Source organism: Ictidomys tridecemlineatus, chromosome 3 (assembly GCF_052094955.1).
Source record: "Ictidomys tridecemlineatus isolate mIctTri1 chromosome 3, mIctTri1.hap1, whole genome shotgun sequence".
Classification (NCBI taxonomy): domain Eukaryota; kingdom Metazoa; phylum Chordata; class Mammalia; order Rodentia; family Sciuridae; genus Ictidomys; species Ictidomys tridecemlineatus.
Genome location: NC_135479.1, coordinates 48,994,241 through 49,018,425, shown reverse-complemented (window position 1 = coordinate 49,018,425; position 24,185 = coordinate 48,994,241). Strand labels below are relative to the sequence as shown.

The window sequence follows — 24,185 nt, the reverse complement described above, 5'->3', positions numbered from 1 at the left end:
TTTTAATCATCTTCTTCCCATCTGCTTATCATTGGGATCAACTCCATGTGAGTCTTGATATCTTCTTTTTTAAAGACTTTGTCAGCTAATGCCAGTACCTAGGTTAGTTTCCATTGACTTCTCTACACCCAGGAACCCTGGTCTCTCCCCTGCACAACCAGGGATTTGAGGGGGGGTTATATGCTGATTTGGTGGCCCCTCCGTGACACCTGCAGCTCTTAACCTTCACACCTCCCACCTCTGTCTACTCTGGAGGCCTTGAACTCTAAGCTAAGGAGGCTGAGGCCCTCCCCCAAGGCCCAGTCAGCCCACACCACACCGCAGGGCAAAGCCAAACCCCTGTACCTGTCACCCAGCGCGGGTCCTGTCTCTCAGCAGTGGGGCCCCTTCCACTGTGTCTGTCCACCTTGAGACACTCTGCAGGATCTTCAAATAATTGTTTTCTACATTTTGTCCAAGATTCGAAATTGTTCTCTGTAGGAGAAATATACTGATACAAACCATCCTCTCGTCATCAGAGGTGGAAATGAGTCTAAGGTGTTTTTTTTATTTTATAAATTACATTCGTATATTCTTTGAAAATAATAAAAGTAGTTATCATGGAGAAAACCGGGACTTCACTGAACTGATTTACCCTCAGTTAGGGGTTTAGTGTTGCTTTATTATAAATTTCATAACAAAGTAACTGTATTGTGGGGCTGGGGATGTGGCTCAAGCGGTAGCGCGCTCGCCTGGCATGCGTGTGGCCCGGGTTCGATCCTCAGCACCACATACCAACAAAGATGTTGTGTCCACCGAGAACTAAAAAATAAATATTAAAAAATTCTCTCTCTCTCTCTCTCTCTCTCTCTCTCTCTCTCTCTCTCTCTCTCTCTCTCTCCTCTCTCACTCTCTCTTTAAAAAAAAAAGTAACTGTATTGTCAGGAGGCTTTGATAATAAAGCAAATAAAGTTTTACTCCACGCCTAGCTCATCAGCTCAAGTCCTCCAGACTCAGATCCGTTTGGTCTGATTAAATGCAATCCAGTCTCACCCCAACCCTCAGCCCTGAGATCCTCCTGCTGTGCTGATGATAAAACTTTGACCTCACGTCCCACTTACAATGACAAAGCCCAGCTCCTTCCATGCCTGTTATTTCTGACAACTGGGTTTCATCTTCCTGCCTTGGGCCCAAACTCCAGCCTTATAAACCAGGTCTGCCAGTCTCTGCCATGTGAATCATGATAGCCAATCCAGCATACAGCAGGTGCCCCGTACATAGGGATTGGATTTGGCCAGTGATTATCAACCTACATTCAAAAGTTTAAAACTCAAAATTATCCACTAAACATAAAGGAAATATAAAAGAGAAACATTTTATAATGAAACAATTTGCATTTCAAGCATTTTTTAAGTATTTTTTTAGTTGTAGATGGACACAATATTTTTATTTATTTTTATGTGGTGATGAGGATTGAACCCAGTGCCTCCCACGTGGGAGGCAGGCGCTCTACCTCTGAGCCACACCCCCCCGCCTTTTTTTTAACTAAACATTTTTGCAAAGTTCCCACATTCGTTAATTATTATATAACAAACCACTCAAAAATGTAGTGGCTTAAAGAACAATAATTTATCATTTTCTAGTTTCTCTGAGTTGGCTGGATGTTGCTCTTCTGGGTTCCCTTGTTCACCTGTGTAAGCTAAAAGCTTGGCTGGGCTAAAAGAGCCAGGCTCTTGCGGGTGTGGCTCAGTGGTCAAGTGCCCCTGAGTTCAATCCCCAGTAACACCCCCCCAAAAAAAAAAATCACACTGAGATTTCCTTTCATTTCAGTCAGAATGACAGTTATCAAGAATACAAGAAACAATAAATGTTGGCAAAGATGTGGGGGAAAAGGTACACTCATACATTGCTGGTAGAACTGCAAACTGGTGCAACCACTCTGGAAAGCAGTATGGAGATTCCTCAGAAAACTTGGGATGGAACCACCACTTGACCTAGTTACCCTACTCCTCAATCTATACCCAAAGGACGTAAAATCAGCATACTATAGTGACACAACCACATCAATGTTTATAGCAGCTCAATTCATAATAGCTAAGCTATGGAACCACCCAAGGTGCCCTTTAATAGATGAATGGATAAAGAAAATGTGGTATGTGTACACAATGGAATACTACTCAGCCATAAAGAAAAATGAAATTATGGCATTTGCCAGTAAATGGATGGAACTGGAGACTATCATGCTAAGTGAGATAAGCCAACCCCCAAAAAAAATGTTCTCTCTGATATGCAATTGCTAACACACAATAAGTAACGGATAGAAGTTCATTGGATTAGACAAAGGAGAATAAAGGGAAGGGAGGGGAGATGGGAATGGGAGAGACAATGGAATGAATCCGACATAACTTCCTATGTTCATATATGAATGTACAACAGTGGAACTCCACATCATATACAACCACAATAATGGGAAGTTATACTCCATGTATTTTCAATATGTCAAAATACATTCTACTGTCATGTGTAACTAAAAGAACGAATTAAAAAGATGTTAGTCCAAGAGGATGAAACCAGGGGCTTTAAGGTCTTGAAAGCCGTATGTGTGTCATATTGTGGTAATATTGCAAACAGATGTTTATACTGAGAGGGCAGGATTTTGTGTCCATTTACAAATCTACCACAGCGCCCTTGAAAATCCTTAAATGAAAGTGTAGAAAATAGATCCAAACTACATTCAAAAGTTTAAAAACTCAAAATAATTCACTAAACATAAAGGAAATATAAAAGAGAAACATTTTATAAAAAAACAATTTGCATTCCAATATGTAAATGCATGGGCATAATTGCACTAGAAGATGTCATGAGATAGCCCTCTGTATTGATATGAAGGGCAACACATGCAGAGTGACACAGAAGGGTTATTCTGGTGACTCAGATATTATGAACATCATTGTCGTCAGTAATAATTTCCAAAATGGTGAGCAACTTTTAGTGATGTTCAGGACAAAACAAAATATAAAGCTCCCTTGATTTATACCATAGTTGTATCCCTAAGTCTACTTATTGTAGACTAAGACTTGGCCCCAAAGTTCTTTTGTTCTGGATTCAGATAAATGTGAACAAGTTCTGTAGCTATAAAAATGTCTGGCTGGACAATTCACAATAGCTAAACTGTGGAGCCATCCTAGATGCCCTTCAGTGGATGAATGAATTTTTAAAATGTGGCATATATATACACAATGGAATTTTACTCAGCAATAAAAGAGCAATAAAATCATGGCATTTGCGGGTAAATGGATGGCGTTGGAGAAGATAATGCTAAGTGAAGTTAGCCAATCCCCAAAAAACAAGTGCCGAATGTTTTCTCTGATATAAGGAGGCTGACTCATAGTGAGGTAGGGAGGGGGAGCATGGGAGGAATAGATGAACTCTAGATAGGCCAGAGAAGTGGAAAGGAAAGGGAGGAGGCAGGGGATTAGCAAGGATGGTGGAATGTGACAGACATCATTATCCAAAGTCCATGTATGAAGACACGAATTGGTGTCAATATACTTTATATACAACCAGAGATATGAAAAATTGTGCTGTATAGGTGTAATAAGAATTGTAATGCATTCCACTGTCATTTTTTAAGTCAATAAAATAAATAGACAGATAGACAGATAGATAGATAATGTCTGGCTGGACATTTGCAGATAGATAGATAATGTCTGGCTGGACATTTGCAGTCCATCAGGACAAGGGATAATTTGTTGAAAACACTGCAGGATTACTAGATACTCCTATCTTTGGTCCAACCAAAAGTGCACTCTGAAGTTGAAGGTGGTTCCTAGCGGGTGACAGTTGAGAATGATCAGCCTGGGAATTATTGTAACAGAACCATGAACCAGAAATGCACACTGTGGAAAAGTCTCCAATGCATGATCAGAGACCAAGCCCCACTCAATGAGAACCACAGTGATGTTCTGGGGAGAAGACAGAATAGTGTGGAGGAAATGCTCAGGAGGGGCCAATAAAAGAAGCAGATGGGATCCCAGCAGCTCCGTGAAGTGAAGTCTCTCTTTTCCACCCACATCCGAATCAGGAAGGATTCGGTGATATGACCCCTTCGGGAGAAAGCAAGCCAGGCAGCCCACACTCCCCCAGGAGGCTGGCAGACCCCATGCAGATGGCCAGGCTGGAATTTGTCCATCCTACACCACGTTTTAGAGCTAACCCTGGGGAACTAGCTTCTTGGGGGATTTAAAGAGAAACAAATTTAGTGCCTTCGTGCACTGATGATCCTAGGCAGGGAAATAACTCAAGATTTAGTTTTGGGGAGCTGTGATTCCCTCCCCAAATTTTACTTGAGGAATGAGAGAAGGTCGCCACTTGATCTGATGGACGAGGGATGATGTGATTGGGTCCCCAGGGGCAAAAGAGAGCCGGCAGAGGCCCTGCCTGTGTCTGCCTGTGGCACACGCGCTGAGAATGTGATCTATGGGTTGTGGAGTCATTTCTGTTAATTAAACTCCTTAATATAATTTTGAGGTAAGAGTGCTTGGCCTGTATTTCAGACAGTCCCTGGAGGACTGGAGAAGTGGGAGAATATGCCATCTGGCAAAGCACCATGAAACTTCATCACCTGGGGGAATTCGTAGAAGATTGCCTGGGTGGAGGAGGGATGGATAGGGGGACAGGCGGAAAAGCAGAATCTCCACTGGCTTGACCACTGAATAACACCAAGAGTGGGTAATTGTGACCCGTCCACATCGCCAGCCCAGCACCCCCCGGCCTCCAGATGCTCCTGCATCCCCAAAAGGCCATCGTGCCCTGGGGATGTCCATCCTACACCACGTTTTAGAGCTAACCTCCACAATACCCCAACCATGGCAGTGCTCACTGCCGCACTGTGACAGGTCCTCCCCTCCTCACCCAAAAGTCAGGCTCCTCTGACTCCCCCACCCCCCCAATCGAACCCTCTTATTCCTGATTGTGTTTATGCAGGGCCACAAAAGTGTCGAGTTCACTCGAGGCCATGCATCTTTGGAAGGAAATCAATACATAATTATGTGTTCTGTCTGTGCCGAGTGGCCCAGAGCCAGGCTGACTGGGAATTAGAGAGAGAGCAAGCTAAGTGATCAAGCCTGGCCCAGCAGATGCACCGGGGCTGGGCAGGGGCTGAGGATCTACCTCCCTCTGGGGTCTCCTACCCTTTTCCACTTGACACATCCATATCCTGGGACAAGTTCCCACAGGGAGAGTTAGGGATGCTAGCTGCTTGCCCTCTTGTCGAGGAGACACTCCTGTGTCTCCAGGGACTGAACCCTGAAGCAGCAGCCTCACTGGCCTCCTTGCCTCCAGCCTCTTCCTCTGTAACCTACCCCACGTGGGCACCAGCAATCCAAATCATCTTCTCCTGGTGCATCTATACCATCTCGTTCTTGGCATGTAGGACAAGGTTAAAGGTGTTTCATAGGAAGTCACAAAGGTTTGAGTCTGGACTGGGCCACTGTGGAAGGGATTGATTGAGTCACTGGACCCTTCTGTAAAAATGAAGAAAATAAAATGTGATCTTGACAGTGTTGTCTGTGAGAGTTCTGTGAGATAAGTGCCTTCCACACTCACCATATGTGTACCAGCCACCTCATCATTTATTATTATTATTATTATTATTATTGGCTTCCTTCCTAAAGATAGCACCTCATCCTCTCCTGGGCTTCCTTCATACATTTTCAGGAGCTTCACTTATGATCTGGGGAGCATCCACCATCTATTCTCCCCCGGCAGAGACTTTGGGCTCTGGGACATGTTCTTTGGGACCTTCCCTCTGACATGGCTTGTGCTTCTGAGATGAAGTGGCTGAGCTCGGCTGCCGGCTAGATCATGGCACCGACCATACAAAGATCTGAGCTCAGTCTGGGACTAGCACTTGGGACTCAAGTCTTGGGCCAAAGCCAACGCTCAGTGTAGAAATGGGGTCAGAACTCAGTCTACAGCTGGAAGTCCTCAGCCTGTAGCCAGAATCAGCGCTCACACCAGGGCCACGGTGGAAACTCAGCCTGAGGACGAGGAGCAGAGTTTCCTCGATGTAAAACTCTGTGTTTCTCGTGTTTGCAGAGTTCTATGAACATAACCCATAGCCAGAGCTTCCTGGGCACCTGACTGGGGCCATGCCATGGCTGAAATGCATCCTTTCCCTGCATGGATTTAATGCAACTCCCAGCCTCTGTGCAACATGAAGCCAGGCCATTTTAAAAACAAGAGGACTTGTTGATGCCAGTCATTTATCCTCTGCAAACCCTGTGTCTGCCAAGGACCTTCTGCCACATAATGCCAAAAAAGACACCCTCAACAGTCATATCTCTGTCCCTCTTGACTCCAAATGGGCTAAGAAAAGAGAAATCTACTTCCCTCGAAGTAGATTTCCAAAGATCCAGATGTTTGAGCCCTCTGTGTCTGATACCCCGACAAGAAGCAGAGACCACTGGGACCGATATTGGGAGTGACACAGTCAGAGAGCAGGGACAAGGAGCCTGGCTAGCTGTGGGTCAGAATGAGCCTGAAAAGGAAGGAGCCAAAGGGACCCAGGAGTGGGACCAGTGTGTCATGTTCTTCTCCAGGGACAGAAACCAGGACAGGACCACAGACAGAATCCCCCTGTTGCACAGGGCAGGAGGGCACCTTTGCTATTAGCTATCCCCACCAGGTCTCTCCAGACGCCCCCTCCTCCCTGCGCATCTCATTTAGGAGGGCAGGCCGACTTGCCCGTGGCCAACCTGCTTCTCCTTCCTCTCTCCTAAGCCTTGATCTCTCCAGCTCTCTCAATAGGCTCAAATCTCTATTTCATCCCCCAATTCTTTTACAGAGATGGTTCCAGAAGGCAAATTCTTCCACGGCATTAAAAAATAATTTATAGAAATAATGTTCCTTTAATAAAAGCCACATAGAATTATATAATTTTTATAGTGCGTGACAGAAGAAGAAAAGTCCGAGCTCTGGTAGAAAAAAATGAATCTCTTCCACTCCAGCCCACTCGGAGTCGGTTACCTCCTCAGGCTCACGTAATATATTGACTTGGAAAGTTGAACTTGTTCTGTAATTGGGCCAAGCTGGCCGCTCATCCTGCTCCAAAGAGTTCATCCAAAGACGGCCTCTCTCAGCCTGGCTCGTAAATATGAAGACAGGAAGAATAAACTCACTTCAGCTGCTTCTTCGGTTTCTCCTTTTTTTAATATATAATTAAACAGTTAGTGGCTAAATTGCATTGTAATTGATTGCAGAATTGCTTTTTTAATGAGATTTAGACACTAGGAAATAGCTTTTTTTTTTTTTTCCTTCAATATGCCCAAAGCGAACTTGGTCATTTTGACAACAGACTGCCTCCCCGGCCTTCTCCGAGTGCATTTAATTCTGAGGAGAGCAGAGAGGAGAGTACCAAGCTACACTGGAAGGAGATGGCTGAAGCCAGCCATCTCTGTCCACCCCCCCACTTCCAACCTTTGAGGCTACTTCCCGTGGCTCTCAGAGCACCTTCAGCCCCTTTCCTGTTCCACCCAAGGGCACCTGCAACTTTCAGAGCTGGGGGGCCATCAGATTATAGTCTGGCCTCTCGTTTTCCAGTTGAGGATGCTGAAGCATCTCCTACATCTATCTCTGCCCACCTCACCCATACTGCACACCTGTCACCTGGAGGGAGACATGAGACACACGCAGCCCACCATGAACATGCAGAGCAGAGGGACCCATCCAGTTGGCAAGATCAGGTCAAAACCTCAAACTTTGCAGAAACTGCAAAGTTATGGGAAGTTCTCAAATTTCATTGCTGAAGACATGCATGCTGTTTGCAGTCCCCCAGGTCCTCTTTAAAACCAGCACTGGGGCATTTAATGGTTCCTAGAATCCAGTTCTCCAGAGCACCCACCCAGGCACTGATTTTACCCGTGGTGCTTGGGAGATTTTGGAATACTGAGGAGGTGCTTCAGGAGCTGCCCAAGAGGAAGAGGATGCTGAATAAACCCAACTCCCTTACCACCGGGCTCCAACCAGTTTTCCAGATTATTGGGGGTTGGGGGGAGATTGTAGTGACTTTGAAAAAGCCAGAGGCTTAGTGGCAGAGCTTGTCTTGCATGCTGAAGGACCTGGGATCCAGCACCACATAAAAAAAAAATGTCAGGATACTTAGAAACAGCCCGAGTCATGGGTTCTGCTGCATGTGATCTATCATAAGAGGGCTCAGAGGAGGGGAGCAAGGGAAGCCAAAGAGGAGAGGGAAGGAGCTAGGCAGACAGAGATGTCAGTTGGAATATGAACTGCCCCACTGAGTCACCTCCACCATGAGACAAGTCAAGAAGGTGGATCTCCAGATCCCTGCCTCAGTCAGGCATCAACTGTGAGCAGCAGAACTTTTAAGGTGAAGTGGCTGCTGTTTGGCAAAGGACAATTCTCTGGGGCAAACTCTTTTCTATAAAGGACCAGACTGCATCCATGTTACACTCCATGGAACATGTGCTTTCTGTTGCAGTGACCAGAGCTCTGCCGCTGTGCTACAAACTCAGTCATAGACCCCAAGTGGATGATGGGTGTGGCCATGTTCAACAAAAACTTTATCTGTAAGAACAGGCTCCTTTGAGCCAGGCGTGGTGGCACATCTGTAGACCCAGAATGTGGGAACAGAGACAGGAGGATCACCTGAGCCTATAGCAAGACCGTCTCAAAACACACACACACACACACACAAAATCAGGCTGTTCTGAAAGAGGAACATGCAAAATGAGACCAGGAAAGAATGCAGAACTCATTAGCCTTGGAAAGAAGTTTTATCTCTGTCCAGAAGGGATTTTAGACAGAGATGATGTGGGCAGATTTTCATCTAGAAAAGACACTGTTCTGGTTTTTTTTAAAGGATGTGAAGGAGACTGGAATCTATCTTAGATCATGCAACGTCAAAATATCAAAAGAGGATTATTTTTATCCAAACAAAAAAGTCGAAACTTAGATTCATCAGGTGGATAGTTACAAGAGGAATTCCAGGCCTGTCTGGAGTCAGAAGACTTAACTCTAATAAAAGCCATAGCACATGATTCTTCACTGTTTCCAAGTGTACCTGTGACACTTCAGCATGATGTGAGGTAAGCATAAGACAGCACATTCCGTCCTCCCCATTTACAGAAGAGAATACTCAGGACCCGGGAGATAAAGTGACCCCTCCAAGTCACATGACTAGAAGGTGCTAGAACCAGACCTAGAGGTCAAGGCTGATTTTGAAGTCAATGAGGCCCCATCTCTTCTCCTCACCTGTGGCTCTAGTTTGAGATTATCCAGTCACTCCGTACAGATTTCTAAAATTTAAAATCATAATTTAGATTTTTATGCCAACCTGTAGCTTCTCAACGAAAAGTGGTCTGAGGCATGTATGTACTTGGAATAAAAAGTAGCTTTAATTCTGTAAAGTTTATGAAATGAAGCCCCCTGAGCCACTCCCACAAATGAGACGGGATTTACACAAAAGCACACTCTTCTTATTCTGTGACCTCTGGCAAGTCTCTTCCTCACTCAGAAGTTTATTCTCAGCTGTTACACACAGGGTTGGGATCGAATCCTTTCTGGAGTCTTTCTCAAGCCCACGGGGGGAAAAAAATGCTATAATCAATTATCTCTGGGCATCAGGCCAGTATTTTCACAGTCTCTCAATAAACCATTCTGTAGGCTGAAAAGGCAGGCCAAGGCATTTGGGGTTCACCCCAAGGAGGCTGGGGTGATGTCTCTCCAGGCTGTGCCGCCTCTGGACCTGAGTGCCTGTCCGGAGAGGGCCAGAGGCGGGCGGGTGGGCTGCTGAGTGCTCGTAGGCCCTCCTGAGCTGCATGTCCCATACACTCCTCAGACCTGCCCATGGACCCGCTGCTATCCCACCCCAACACTTTGCAAGGACGGTGACCCTGGACAGCATCTCTCTGTGATGTGATCCCTGCCGTGATGATGAGTCACTAACATAATAACTTGTGTGACATGCAAGGGCTCAAACAGCACCCTCATATAGTGAAGGACACAAGGTGGCCAGTTCCCCACCGGGCCAGAGCCCTAGACCCCAGCCCACCCAGCATCCACCCTGGACAGTGATGCTCCGGGTGCCGCACGGAAAGAAAAATGGGCTGAAGGCTGGGCTGGTGGGAATTTCCAAACAGGAGCCCATGAGCGCCCTGGGAAGGAAGCATGGGCCGGAACCTCTCTGGGGCTTACTCTGAATAGTAACGAGTGGCATGCCGAAGTCAAGATTTTTATTTCTTATTTTTCAAAAGCCTCATTGATGGGAGCAAGCTCACAATACAAACAGTGGTGATTGCAATCACTTGCCGTTCCCATGGCAACAGACAAGATTAAAAGGGCAAACAACAGAGCTGGAACTCTCTTCAGATTAAACTCTCCCGATTTTAATTGCCAGGCAGCACACTGACACATGGAGTCCCCGGTTCGATGTTTGACAAAATCAAACCATCTCCTCCTCTCCGTGGTTACAGACTGGGTCCCATCCAGACTAACTCTGCTGTCCCGCACTCCTCCCCCCATCCAGGATAAAAAGTACAGTAAGAGGTCATGGAGGTCACTCCTTGAGTACCTCCAGAGATGGGGAGCTCATTACCTTCAGCAAAGAATACCCACGTCACATAATCACTCTTTATGGATGACCTCACCTAACCCAAGCAGCCTCCTGGGTCAAGCATTCTTATTCCTGTTTTGGTGGTGAAGGGTCTGCAACTAAGAGAGATGAAGACCAAGCAGTAGCAAAACTCAGACCTATCTGACCTCAAAGCCCAGGCCTCTGCCATCAGGCTGCCACTGGAGGAAGGAATTGGCAGGACACAGACGGTGGCATGGAAAGAAAGGGAGGTTTTAGGACAGCGGGGCTGCAGAACACCTGGCCCTGGGCTGTGGGCGCAGCCTGTCTCTGTGCCTGTCTGTCAGCAGGATGGCATTGTTACTGTTGCATTCTTGAGGGTTTTTTTTTTTTTCCTGGTTTCCAGGGCTCCAGCTTTGCCTGGCTCCGGCTTCTTTCTCCCCTGAGCTGTGAGTTTTCTTCTCACACAGCTGCCCAGCATTTGATCAGCCTGGTTCAAAGACCTCTCTGCAAGCCCAGGGAGAAGCAGACCTTTGGAAAACCAACCTCAAAATAAAACAATCATGAATCACAAGGAAAATGACCACTGAAGAATCTACCCAGGGCATCTGGTCTTAAGCCATAGGGTCAACAAATTTCCCAAGCTCATTCAGTGGGCCATTATTGACCTCTCAACTACTCACAGTGCACCTACTAGGTGCAGGACACTGGGTGAGGGCAGGAGATTTAAAAATGAAGTGAGATCACGATCATCTGGAAGCTGACGGGCATGGGAAGAGGCTGCGGGCCTGGTCACCAGCAACCACAGAGCAAGGTACAAAGTGGCAGATGGTACAGGCGTCGCGCGGAGTGGCCGCCACCGTGGCTGCTAAGATATGCGCAGCTGCTCTCTTCTTGGAAATGCTGGAGGGCTTCTGAGGGGAGAGGCCCTTTCCCGTCACTTGCTCATTCACTGCAGCAATATTTACTAAGTCCCCGGAGACACTTTTCAAAGGGCTTGGTGATAGGAGGATGAGCAAAAGATGGGTCCCTGCAAACTGGAACTTGTCTGGTGGAGAAAAGAGTGAACAACTGAGCATTTAAAAAAAAAAAAAAAAAAAAAAAAAAGCCCTGGGTTAAGGGGCACCTCCTAAAAAGGAGTAACATTTGGGCTGAGAGGGAAATGAGGAGAATGTGCTAGAGAGGGGTAGAGAGGGGTAGAGAGGGGAGGTAGAGAGGGGAGGTAGAGAGGGATGGGGAGTCCTCCCCTGGAAACAGATGACCCAAACCAGTGAGAGGAGAGGGCAGCCTTTGATGAATGCACCATTACAAAGATGTGGGAAGGGTTCCAGAGCCATCCAAGCTAGGGCAGATCCTTGGGGCTAGGAACAACAGGGGCCCTTACTCTCCCTCTACTGGAAGAGGAAAGAGCACCAGACAGAGGAACTGCTTAGAGAGAGGAGTCCTAGCTGAAGCCAAAAGGCACAACCAGCCCAAAGCAAGCGGCAGAGAGGAGGCCGAAGGCTTAAGGTGACTCTTTTCCCATCATCCCATCTCCTGCCAAGGCCTCCCTCCGCCAAAGCCAGCCAGAAAGCATGGGATCTTCTGATCAGACGCACACAAGCACCCGCCCCTCAGCACAAGGAGACGCAGACAGGAAGGGAGAGTGGGCAGGTTGGAGGGGCAAGAGGAAGAAGCATCCGGCCCAGAAGGGAGAGGCCTAACCCAGGGACGTCGGCCCTGCTGTTCCCCAAAACCCCACACACATAACCCGACAGTGAAGAGGGGGAGAAAAGCCGCTGAGAACGGCAAGTTTGAAACAGGTGCCGCAGTTCTAAGTGGCCCAGGAAGCGTGATAAAGATGAAGCCTCAGGGGGATCAGCCATGACAAGGGAACAAGTTGGTCTAGTTCCCCACTAAGTTCCTGAAATAAGAAACACTAGGGGACTGGGGGGGCGGGGCAGGGTTTCCAGCCAAGGAAGAGGTGTGGGTGGCAGACCCAGGTAAAGAGGGCAGCCCTGCCATCTCTCCTCCTCCATTCCCATCACCCGGGGCCTCACTTCCCCACCCTCCAGGCGAGGGGCGATTTGTTAGAGAAATGGACACGGTAGGGGGCCTTCTGACTTGGGGTACCAGGCCCAGCCGCAGGTCAGTGTGTGGAAGTCCCCATCCTAGCTGCTCAGAAAGGCCTGCAGACCCCTTCCCCTGCTGGTCTTCCGGCCCAAATGCCTCACTCCAAACAGGATTCTAGAACATTCTTCTCTACAGAAACTGAAAAATCCCAAGAGGGAAACCCTAGACGGATGCTGAAATCGGGAGGCCCCCTGAGTAGCGCGAGGCCTCTATTCTGGATCCTAAAATGCATCACTGGGCAGTGAGCCCAGAATAGCTGCAGAGATCCCAGTCATCGTTTCAGCGTCTCCCTCTCAAATACGCGTGGGCAAGTAGAGATCTCTACACATCTGAGGAAGATCCCCCAAACACGAGAAACCCAACGAGAGAGGACGAAAAAAGGAACTCTCAGGAAATAGAGCCAATACGGGGAGCAAGAGGAAAACTTCAAAGACCTTATAATTAATAGCCTCGGGGAAATAAAAAGAGGATATGGTTCCTGTGAAACAAGAACAGAGTCTCATAAAATGGAAACAACCCGAAAATAAGAGGTCCTAGAGGTTAAAAATATGATAGCAATGAAAACGGAAGATAGACCAGCGCAGTAGAGGAAGCGGGGTGGTGGGAAAAGGGAGGAACTGGGAATGAAATGGACCTAATTATGCTATGTACATATATGTACAGTGAATTCCACCTTTATGTGTGCCTATAAAGCACCCATTTAAAATTCAATAAATAAATAGAAGGAAGGCCAGTTGAATGGAGAAAGCGGGGTGGGAGGAGGAGAGGAGGTAGTCCTGGAGCAAATTATATTCCATGCATGTATGATTATGTCAAAACGAACCCCACTTATATAGAACTAGAATGCCCTAATAAAAACGTTTTCGAGAACATATGGAACATCCACGAAAATAGGATTCTATAAATGCTGAAAAGAAAGCCACAACCATGTCAAGAGAATCTACACAATGTATATATGTCCTGTGCTTATGTTTCAATTATTATGCTGGGGGAAAAAAAAAGATTTCTCCTTAAAAAGTAAGAGCATAGTGTGAGATTCAGTAGAAATTTTGAAAGTAAAGTTGCATAAATATCCCCCCTCGATAAAAACTAGGACATAAAGGGAGAAAAAAAAGGTTGATAACAAATGGAGCATAAAAATGTAGAATATCTATCCATGAGATCCCATATTCAACGAATAGCAGTTCCAGAGAGAACATCAAATAATTTGTGGGGAAGAAAAAATAAAAGAAATTATAGAAGATATTTTATCCAAACCACATGACAAGTTTTATTCCAGGTCAGATGAGCTTACGGAGGTCTCACGTAAACTAAGAGACCCACCCGGACATATTACTGTGAAATTTCTGAATATCAAAAATAGAAAAAAAAAATCCTAAATGCTTCTAAGAAAAAAACAAAAAAAAATCACATACAAAATATCAAGAATAAAAATGACTTCTCTATAGGTTATAGATTAAATTTTGCAACCCACGCCCCCATTCATCTGTTGAAGTTCTAACCCTAGCACCACATTCTGTGATCTTATTGAGAAATAGGGTCTTGGCCCTGCGGCACACTCCCTCCATCTGTCCGTGAGTTCTTCATCAAGCTTCCTTCAACAACAAGAGCGCACTCCATTTGTTAGAATAGTCTCCTTTCCTCATCTAATGAATTCTTTTTCTTCCCCCCCCCCTTCAGATGTCAACCCAAATGTTACTTCCTCAAGAAGGAAGTCAAACTACCTGCAACAGGCTTCCCCATTAGGGTGCCCTTAGATATGCATTGGTTCCTGTGATTATTTAATGAATTTCACAGAGATAAAAGGCTCCAATGTAAAACGAAAGGAGAAAACAAGAAAGAAGGGAAGGAGGGATATAAAGAAGGGAAGAAAAGGAAACTAGTTAAGACGAGGTCATACTGGAACAAGGTGAGTCCCTAATCCAATACAACTAGTGTCCTTATAAAAAAGAGAAATTTGGACACAGATGCACATACAAGGAGAAAACCATGTGAAGACGAAGGCAGGAAATCAAGATAATGCAGGAGAAGCCAAGGAATTCACCAAAGAAGCTAACAAGCCACCAGAAGCTGGGAGGAAGCCCTGGATCAGATACCTCCCTCACATGTGCCGAAGGAATCAACCCTGCCAACACCTTGAACTTGGACTTTTAGCTTTCAGAACTATGAAGCACTAAATTGCTCTTGTTAAAGCTAACCCGTGTGGGGTACTTCATGACACTAGCCCCGGGAAACTAACATACTATGTGGACAAAAGAAGCCAGAGGTTGATGGGAGGGTGAGTTCAAAACTCTGAAATTGATTTTTTTTTTTATCCTAGAATTCTAAAATGAGCCAAAAATATCAGTCAGGCCTGAAGGCAAAGTACAGACATTTTCAGCCATGCATGACCTCAAAAAATAACTAACTCCCATGCAACTATTCTCAGAAAGCTGCTGTAGGATGTGCTACAGCAAAACAAAGGAGTGAATCAAGAAAGAAGACATTGGTTCCAGGAGACAAAGGAGATAACACATAAGAGGTGTAGGAAAGTCCCAGAATGGCAAACATGCAATTGGTTAGCCCAGAGGGCTACTAGTCGAGGCTGAAACAATAGATGTAGAAGTAATGTCAAGAGAAGGAAAAAATTAAAACTAGACAGATTATCTAATCATTGACCTTACAAGAAAGAGTACTGAGAGGGATTTTTCAGTATCAAAAGAGTATTTGGGGAAAAAAAGGGGGGTCAAGGAACTAAACAGACACTTCTCAGAAGGTGACATACAATCAATCAACAAATACAGGAAAAAAAATGTTCAACATCTCTAGCAATTAGGGAAATGCAAATCAAAACTAAGATTTTGTCTCACTCCAGTCAGAATGGCAGCTATTAAGAATGCAAACAACAATAAGTGTTAGCGAGCATGTGGGGGAAAAGACACACTCATACATTGCTGGTGGGATTGCAAATTGGTGCAGCCAATATGGAAAGCAGTATGGAGATTCCTTGGAAAACTGGGAATGGAACCACCTTTTGACCCAGTTATCCCACTCCTCAGTCTATACCCAAAGGACTTTAAAACAGCATACTACAGGGACACAGCCACATCCATGTTATTGCAGCCCAACTCACAATAGTTAAGCTGTGGAACCAACCTAGATGCCCTTCAGTAGATGAATTGATAAAGAAAATGTGGCATATATACACAATGTTATATCACTCAGCAATAAAAGAGAATAAAATCATGGCATTTGCAGGTAAATGAATGGAGTTGGAGAATATAATGCTAAGTTAGCCAATTTCAAAAACCCAAATGCAGAATGTTTTCTCTAATATAAGGAGGCTGACTCATAGTGGGGTTAGGAGGAGGAGCATGGGAAGATTAGACCAACTCTAGATAGAGCAAAGGGGAGGGGAGGGGGCAAGGGTGTAAAAAAAGATGGTGGAATGAGTTGGACATCTTTACCCTCAGTACATGTATGAAGACAATAATGGTGTAAATATACTTTGTGTACAACCAGAGATATGAAAAATTGTGCTCTATATGTGTAATATGAATTCTAATGCATTCTGCTGTCATATAGAACCAATTAGAATTTTTAAAATTTTTTTTTTAATTTTTAAAAAAGAGTACTTGAAGAGCATTACTGATGGAAACCTAGAAAGCTCAACAAGTCCATTCTTGGAGATCATTTATTGAATGCCTTCTATGAGCCAGACACCATTCTAAGTACTATAAATGTAGCAGTGAATAAAGCAAAAAAAAAAATCCCTCCACTCACAAAGTGAACACTCTGGTAGAGGAAATCGGAAAATAAAGGAAACCAGTGCAATCTACAGAGGGTTAGATGGTGAGGGATCTATGGAGAAAATAGCCTGCGAATGGGAATATCAGGGGGATGGATGGAGGTTCTGCAGGGAGGCACCACGGGAAAACAACCTGAAAGGGGGAGCCAAGAAATCAGGTGGGTATCTGGGGCAGCAGAGGCAAAGTACATGCAAAAGTTCTGTGAAGAGGAAAACCCCAAGCTCTGGAATAGAGCTGCTGGAAGGTGGAGGTGCTGGAAACTGGGAGGAAGAATGTAGGAGAACCTGAAGGGAGTGGAGGGGAGAAGGAGCCATGTTCTCATTAAACTGAGGCTGGGAGAGTATCCGACCACCAGGTGGGGCTGCTGAGGAAGAGAATGGATATGAAGTTCTGGAGTTCAAGATCTGAGCTGCAGGAGGGAGTGATAGTCATCATAACCCAGGTCGTTCAAAGCCAAGGAGACAGGACGAGAAGCAACAAGTCGAAAGGAAAGCAAAACCTAAACAAGGACATGCAGAGAGGCATCATGGAACTACGTCTCTGGCTTGGCAAAGAACAACACTTTTCAAGTTGTAATGACAGGAACACAAAGCATTGATTTAACCACAATGGGGCCGGGCACAGTGGTGCTTTCTTGTAATCCCAGAGACTCAGGAGGCTGAGGCAGGAGGATCATGAGTTCAAGTCCAGCCTCAGCAATTTAGCAAGAACCTGTCTTGAAATTTAAAAAAAATTAATAAAGAGTGGGGATGTAGCTCAGTGGTAAAATTCCCTTAGATTTAATCCCCAATATAATAATAATAATAATAATAACCGAAATTGTGATTTAACTATGATGAGAACGTGGGACAGTAAAGACAGAGCTCACAGGTAGGGTTTAAGAGTGCTGAAGTCTGATCTTCATAATAGGAAAGAAACAGATGATGTTTGAAATCTCGAATTCGAGACTCAGTAGTAAGTTACTCCTGGTTGGGAGCAGATTGAAAATTGCCTTAAATGATGCCCTAGGAATCCCCTTATTCATGTGCTTGGTGGCCATAGTCCCCTACTCAGAGAGTTGATTGTCCATACCCCAGAAGGAAGGGCAGGAGGTTTTAACTTGGCAAATGGCACACTTTTGGAAACATACCTTTGCATGTGGTAATCACGTAACCAACAGAAGCTTTAGCCTTGCTCTTTAGGTAAATGCACATAGACAGGGGTATGTTTGTTCAATGGCCTGAAATCATTACTGGACCGTAGTTAAATAATTAAATCAGAATTAATGCTTGAATATCTGTTTAAAGGCATACCTTCATTTAAAACATACAGTTTCTTTATTACATGTTGATTGCCAGGTAGGTTGTTCCCAAAAGAAATACAAAATTTTTTCCCTGTAATTGTATGATTCCTTGAGGCTATAAACAGTTCTACAAGAGAAAAACAAAGTTCCCAACAGCTTTCGATACCAAGTGCTCTTTTGAATTGGACCCCCATTAAGAGGAGGGGATGATGTATGGCATCCAGTTTTATGCATCATAAATCATTTGGGGGTGGGTTCTTTTTAATCTGAGAAACAGACCTTTGACCCGCTGAGCTAACTGGATTCTTTCCACTGTTTTCCAGCTCCACGTATCTCTTTAAATAGTTTGTGGTTTATTTAGCAATTTTACTTTTTTCTGTACTCAAAACCAGGATGAATGTTTCTTCCCCAAGTGGATTTTAACACAGCTGCCTCAGGCTGCAGGAAAAACCCACCAGTGAAGGATCAAACCATTAAAGTAAGATTGAAGCCGAAATTGAAAATTGAGAGCAATCTTTGTGTACCTTTCGAATGGATGTATTTTTAAATTGGCAATTTGAAGAAGAATAAAATCGGTCAGAATAATACGGTGCAAAGAAGGAAAGCGAGTTGGGGGGTATTATTATAATTTTAATTAGATGCATTCCCTTGTTTGAGATTTACTTACAGAACAATCTTGGTTTTAATGGGAAGAAATTCTAATTGAGGAATTTGAACTACTACTGTGGAATTTTACTTTGTTTCGTGGTGAACTGGCAAGAGCAAGTCCCCCAAAGACGTGACATTTGAGATGCAAGCATAGGGTCACTATACCTTACTACCAATTGGAGTTCATGCCCAGAATGCAGTGGGGTTTACTAAACTGTCTTCTGTTTCTTCATTTCAAATTTCCAGGGTGGTCCAAAGATAACTGGGGCCAGGTGCGGTGGTACATCCCTGTATTCCCAGAAGCTCCAGAGCCAAGACAGAAGGATCACAAGTTCAAAGCCAACCTCAGCAACAGCGAGGCCCTAAGCAACTCAGTGAGACCCTGTCTCTAAATAAATACAAAATAGGGCTGGGGATGTGGCTCAGTGGTCAAGTGCTCCTGAGTTCAATCCCCGGTACAAAATAAATAAAACTGGGAATTCCTTTTTCACAATATTGAGGGTACCTGAAATGGGGATCAGAAGGCAGTGCTTTTTGCTGACTGCCCATAAACTCACCAATCAACATAGTGCCTGTGCATCCTCATCCTGGAAGAAGAGGCTCCTCTGTTGAAAATTCACTTGGTCCTATTTATGTGGGCCATGAAGAAGTAGAGCCAGATGAGAAATTCCCCAGGAGATGAAACTCAGACAAAACCTGCCTTGATTTGTTTTGGGTGTTGCTGACTTCTAAACATGAGAGGTGAACTAGGAACCAGTCTGTCTTGAGGTCCATGATGGTCCTCTGCATCTGAGCCCTGTTCTTGTGTCCCTGGAATCTTTTCCCCTAAGGCCATAACATTTATGAATATTACTGTTCTATATTTGTTTTCTATGTCTGCTATTACCAACAGCCATAAACAGTGGCTTAAAACAACACACATTTATTATCTTACAGTTCTGCCACTCAAAAGTTCCCAATGGGGTTCACTGGGCTAAAATCAAGACATGAGCAGAAGCGGGTTCCTTTTTGAAGCTCCAGCAATGAGCCCATTTCCTTGACTTTTCCAGCTTCTAGAGACCATCCGCATTCCTTGGCTTGTGGCGTGTTCTCCATCTTCAAAGCCAAGTCCTTCCCATGATGGCCTGTCTCTGGTGCTCCCTTCACTCTTCCACTTTAAGGACCCCCCATTGGGCCCACCCAGATGATCCAAAAAAAAAATATTTCTGTTTTAAGGTCAGCTGATTGCCCAACCTGTTTCCAGCTTTGACCTTAATTTCACTTTGCCCGTGACCTCACTTATTCACAGGTTCTGGGGTTTAAGACGGGGCCATTGTTCATGCCTCCCAAGGAGAGTTTCCCTATTGCCCAAGAACAGAGTCTAGACACCCCCCAGAGAAATGGCTGAGCTAGAGGAAGAGGATTCCTGGCAACAGGTCCTAGAGATACTGCCAGCATGAAGGACACCATCCATTTAGCTCCAAGTCTAGGAGCTTCCCAAGGGGATTCACCATGGAAGAAGAAAAGCAAGATTTTGCACCTAAAAAGATCAACACATGTAGACAACAAAATGCCCAAGAGCAGATTTTTAAACTGCCGCAGTCTGGCTGGGCACAAATCATGAGCCATTGAAGCAGGAACAAACTTTATTTCTGAACTCCACCAGCACATTCCACACATGCTCCCCCGGGAACTCTCCCGAACACCATGCAGCTCCTCCAGGAACCAACAACCGGAAATCCCTCTTCCGGAAATCCCTCCTCCCGCACTTCCCCAACCAATGGGAACTCTCCGGGAATCCCCACAAGAACTCCAAAGTAGCAGACCGAGGCAGGCAGTAAAGGTCTAATATACAACGGAATCAATCCAGCATCATCTTAATGGCTTGCCTCTCAAATCAATACTATTGGCAAAATGCCAGGGGCCATTACGACTCGGCTGTGGCTCTCAGCTATAAACCATCCCCAAAGCCTTTTCCTTCAACACCTTGTCTCCCCATAACCAAGGGTAAGACATCAGGCACGTATTTGTACTCTCCCTTCACTTCTTTGAGCCTCAGTTCCCACATCCACGTGATGGGAGGATAACACCTGAGGGTAACCGATGATCCATTAGGAAGAAAGCAAACCAGATTGGTTAAAGGGTTCAGGAGTCCTTGCACCAGGTGTTATATTATTATAGTCATCAACCAAATGGTCCCAATTGACCAGAGCCTCTGTTTCTTCATCTGAAAACTGAGGGTAATAATAATCTCACCTCATGCAGGGAAACAGCCGGCCCCTGCTCCCTGCAGGCCTCCTTCCCCCCCCCCCGCCGGTCAGGCCCCCTACCTCCCGATGCCCACACCCACCTCTCCAGCCTTCCCTGCTACTCTCCCCCCTTCCCTCTGCCCATAGTCAAGCGTGGACATCCCGCTCTGGGTTAATCTGCCCTAGCCAGCTCTTGATTACTCACGGGTCACCAGGGGCCTTGTAGCACCCGTCTTCCCTAACTTTTCTGTGTTTGACTTGACACCAGGCCACCTTCCCCTGCGGGAGGGATCCTGATGGGCATCAGCCTGAGCAGCTGCCCACTTTGTTCTGCAGGAGATTTCTGCACTAAGAGGATGGGGATGTCAATCCACTGGGGAGCTCTTCAGCCAGACCCCAGCTGCTGGAAAGTGAGGGTAAGTGGGTGTTTGGAAGGATCAAGGCGATGAGCTTCCTAAACCCCACAGCAGAGGAGCACCAGGTTTCCCCCTTCATCCGTGTTCCCTTCAATCGAGAAGGAAAAGCTGCCAGATTCGGTGGCACATGCCCGTAATCCCAGTGGCTCCAGAGGCTGAGGCAGGAGGATCTCGAGATCAAAGCCAGCCTCAGCAATTTAGCAAGGCCCTAAGCAACTCAGTGAGACCCTATCTCTAAATAAATATTTTTTAAAAGTGCTAGGGATGTGGCTCAGAGGCTAAGCATCCTGGGTTCAATCAGAAGAAGAAGGAGGAGGAGAAGGAGGAGGAGGAGGAAAAGCCTCATAGCCTTAGGTCAAAGAGAGAGTCTGATATTTACTACTGGCTCCAATAAGTAGAGAAATAGATTCTGGTCTTACAAATTGGAGCGACGTGGTGAGGTTCTGGCCTCGGACTCGGTCCCCCCACTTTAAGAGTTGCATCGGATATTACCTCAAATTATCCAAGAGCAAGCACATCCATCTATAGGGGGACTTGATCCTCTTGTGCCATCACTATCTAACTTTGTGTTAGGAACGCATGTTTCTCCTGTGACAGGACTTGAACCCTACAGAGCTGTGTTTCCAACTTTAAAGTGTTTTAAAGTGTGTACCTGCCTCCTCGGGAACCCCTTGCAGTCTATATGTGTCCACTGTCCATTTACGAACGAGACCAACTTTATTTGTTCTACTACTCTGCACCCGCTCCTTCACAGGAGGGCTGTCGGTCAGCAGGTCTCACCTGCAAGGGCTTCAATGCAGCTCCTCCAAAACTCAAGTGTTGGAACTCCACAGCCAATGTAAGAGTGCTAAGAGGTAAGGCCTTCAGGAGGTGACTGACAGAGTGGAGCTCTTATGAACAGGATCAGGTGTCTCTGTAAAAGGGCCTGGCAGAGAAAGCTCACCCAGCTTGCTCTTCACCTTCCCCCTGGTGAAGTTCAGCATTCAAGGCTCCTGATCTTGGCCTTCCCAGCCTCTAGAAATAACTTTCTATTGTTTATAAATGGCCCAGCCTGTGGTATTTTGTCATAGCAACACAAACAGACCAAGGTACCCCCTGCATCCTCAAATAGGAGAGTTGGACTCCCCGACCTTAAAAAAATGGTATTTGCTGGGGCGCTGGGATGAACTCCTCTGGAGATCTCAAGATGTTAATGGCTGTGAGCAGCACAGGCTTTTTAAGCTGGCCCACGTGGCCATGGAGTGAGTGAGTCCCTGGGGCCAGGCTCCCTGCACACTAGGGCTCCACCACTTTCACACAAGACTCCGCTGTGGTGTCATCCATCAGTAGAGAGGGAGAAATCGTGCTGAGGGATTTGGAGTCACACCTGCATTCCATGGGCCAGAGGAAGGCCAAGGGGAGCTGGGAAACAGGCCAGCCATGTGGCCAGGAAAGCAGCTTTGGTGGCCATCCATCCTGCCACCAAAACGAGGTCCGGAGGCGAAGAAATGTTCAGGGGGACAGCTGATGGCTTCATTGAATCCGAGACTGCTCTCCGCCACGGCTACTCTGCTGCCAAACCTCCTGCTCCCGGGGGGGCCAAAGGACATCTTTTACACTCTTTCTTCAGATGTGCACTCAGGGTCATTTGCAATCCCTGGAGATGGGGGGCTTCTGATGCCGGTCCCGGAAACAGACAAGGACGCCTCAGAGATCAGCCAGAGAGGTGACATCTCAGAAAAGGGAAAAGGCCTTTCTCAGAGACAAATGCAAAGTCGTCAGCAGGATGAATACAAAGTTTGGAGCTCAGTGTCACTTGTCTTACTTAGAATTCCCCAAAGGGGTCCTCAAAAGTAGCTGCGAAAGAACTAGAGACCCAGGCGCTGGCCCTTTGCAATATTTATCACAAAAAGAAAGGGACAACTGTGAAAGGTTGCACCTCTCACATTGACACAGAATATGCAGCAGGCTCCCTGAGGCCACTCAGCCCCCCGCCTCCCACACTGGTAGGAGCTGCCGCAGGGAGGCCATGGAGACTCCCTGTCACTGAGAACTAGGGAGTGAGGACTCTGCCAGAATACAGAGGGCACCTGAGCATGGAGCTCTCAGAAAGCAAACTGAAGGCCAGGAGAGCTGGGCGTGGCCAAGGTGTACCGCAAAGGTGACCCTGGGAGGCAGCACACCTAATGATCACAAAATACAAACAGCCAGTTTATCATGGCGGTCAGCCTATGGAGGTCCTCCGTGTACATTAGCTCATTTAATCCTCCCCAGCAACCAAACGAGGTAGCAGCAATGATGATCTCCAATGTTCACATGCAGAGACTGGCTCGGAGAGGTAAGCAACTTGTACCCAAATCCCACAGCTGATAAGCGGCCAAACTGCAAAGCCTGCGGGAGCTATTCTGATCTCGGATGAGACCCTTGAGACAACGGCACAGGTGCTTCTGAAATGGACCTCTGGGTGGTCACTATCACCCGTGCATAACAAGCCACGTGCAGCTCTAATTTGACAACCCAAACTGATGGCAGCAGTGACTCAATGTTATAGGCCAGAGGACAGCCAGGGGGACCCCTGAGGAACAGTCACCTGTATTTTTTTGAAAGTCACTAATAAGTCATCATGTGGAGGTACGTGCCTAATGAGGGACCCATTCCAGGTGAGGCTGTAAGAGGCAGGGAACTCAGGGGCAGAGGCCCCGGGCTGGGGTCAGAAAGTGAGTCCTGGACAAGTTTACTTTTAAGCTCTCCAGCCCTCAAGTTCTCCAACTGTGAAATGAGGGGAGGTGCCCTTCAAAGATGTTTGGAAACATCAGATCAACTGGACAAGGGTTTCGGCTGAATTTTATGTCTGATGCAAACGTCAGACGTGCCGTGACAGTTCACCCACAATGTCTCCATCAGGGATCCTCACGAGGAGGACCCCACCCACCTCTGTCTCTCCTCCTCCTCCTCCTCCTCCTTCCCACCCACTTCTGTCCACACCTTTCTCTTTCCTCTCTCAATTGCTAACGGACTTTCCCTACTTCTCAGGTTACCCACTGACTACACCTTGATTTACAGTGCACAACAGTCTCCAGTGCACACACTGTCTCCAGTGACCCTCTCCATCCATACTCCTTCAGAAGGAGCTGGTGAGCCCACCTGGGGTCAGGTCCC

The 24,185-nt window shown here is 46.2% G+C and overlaps 1 protein-coding gene across 2 annotated transcripts in view; it reads right to left on the bottom strand.

Annotated features, from left to right (window-relative positions):
- Window positions 1–24,185, bottom strand: part of Aipl1 (AIP like 1 HSP90 co-chaperone) — a 43,977-nt gene that overhangs the window by 5,551 nt on the left and 14,241 nt on the right. The window contains exon 6 of one of the 2 annotated variants that reach the window (XM_078042709.1): window positions 6,868–7,183. The exons of the other annotated variant lie outside the window; for it this stretch is intronic. Coding sequence (XP_077898835.1) covers window positions 7,098–7,183 — 86 coding nt within the window. The 3' untranslated portion in view covers window positions 6,868–7,097. Of the gene's footprint in view, window positions 1–6,867; window positions 7,184–24,185 lie in introns of those variants that run through there. 2 annotated transcript variants of the gene reach the window in all.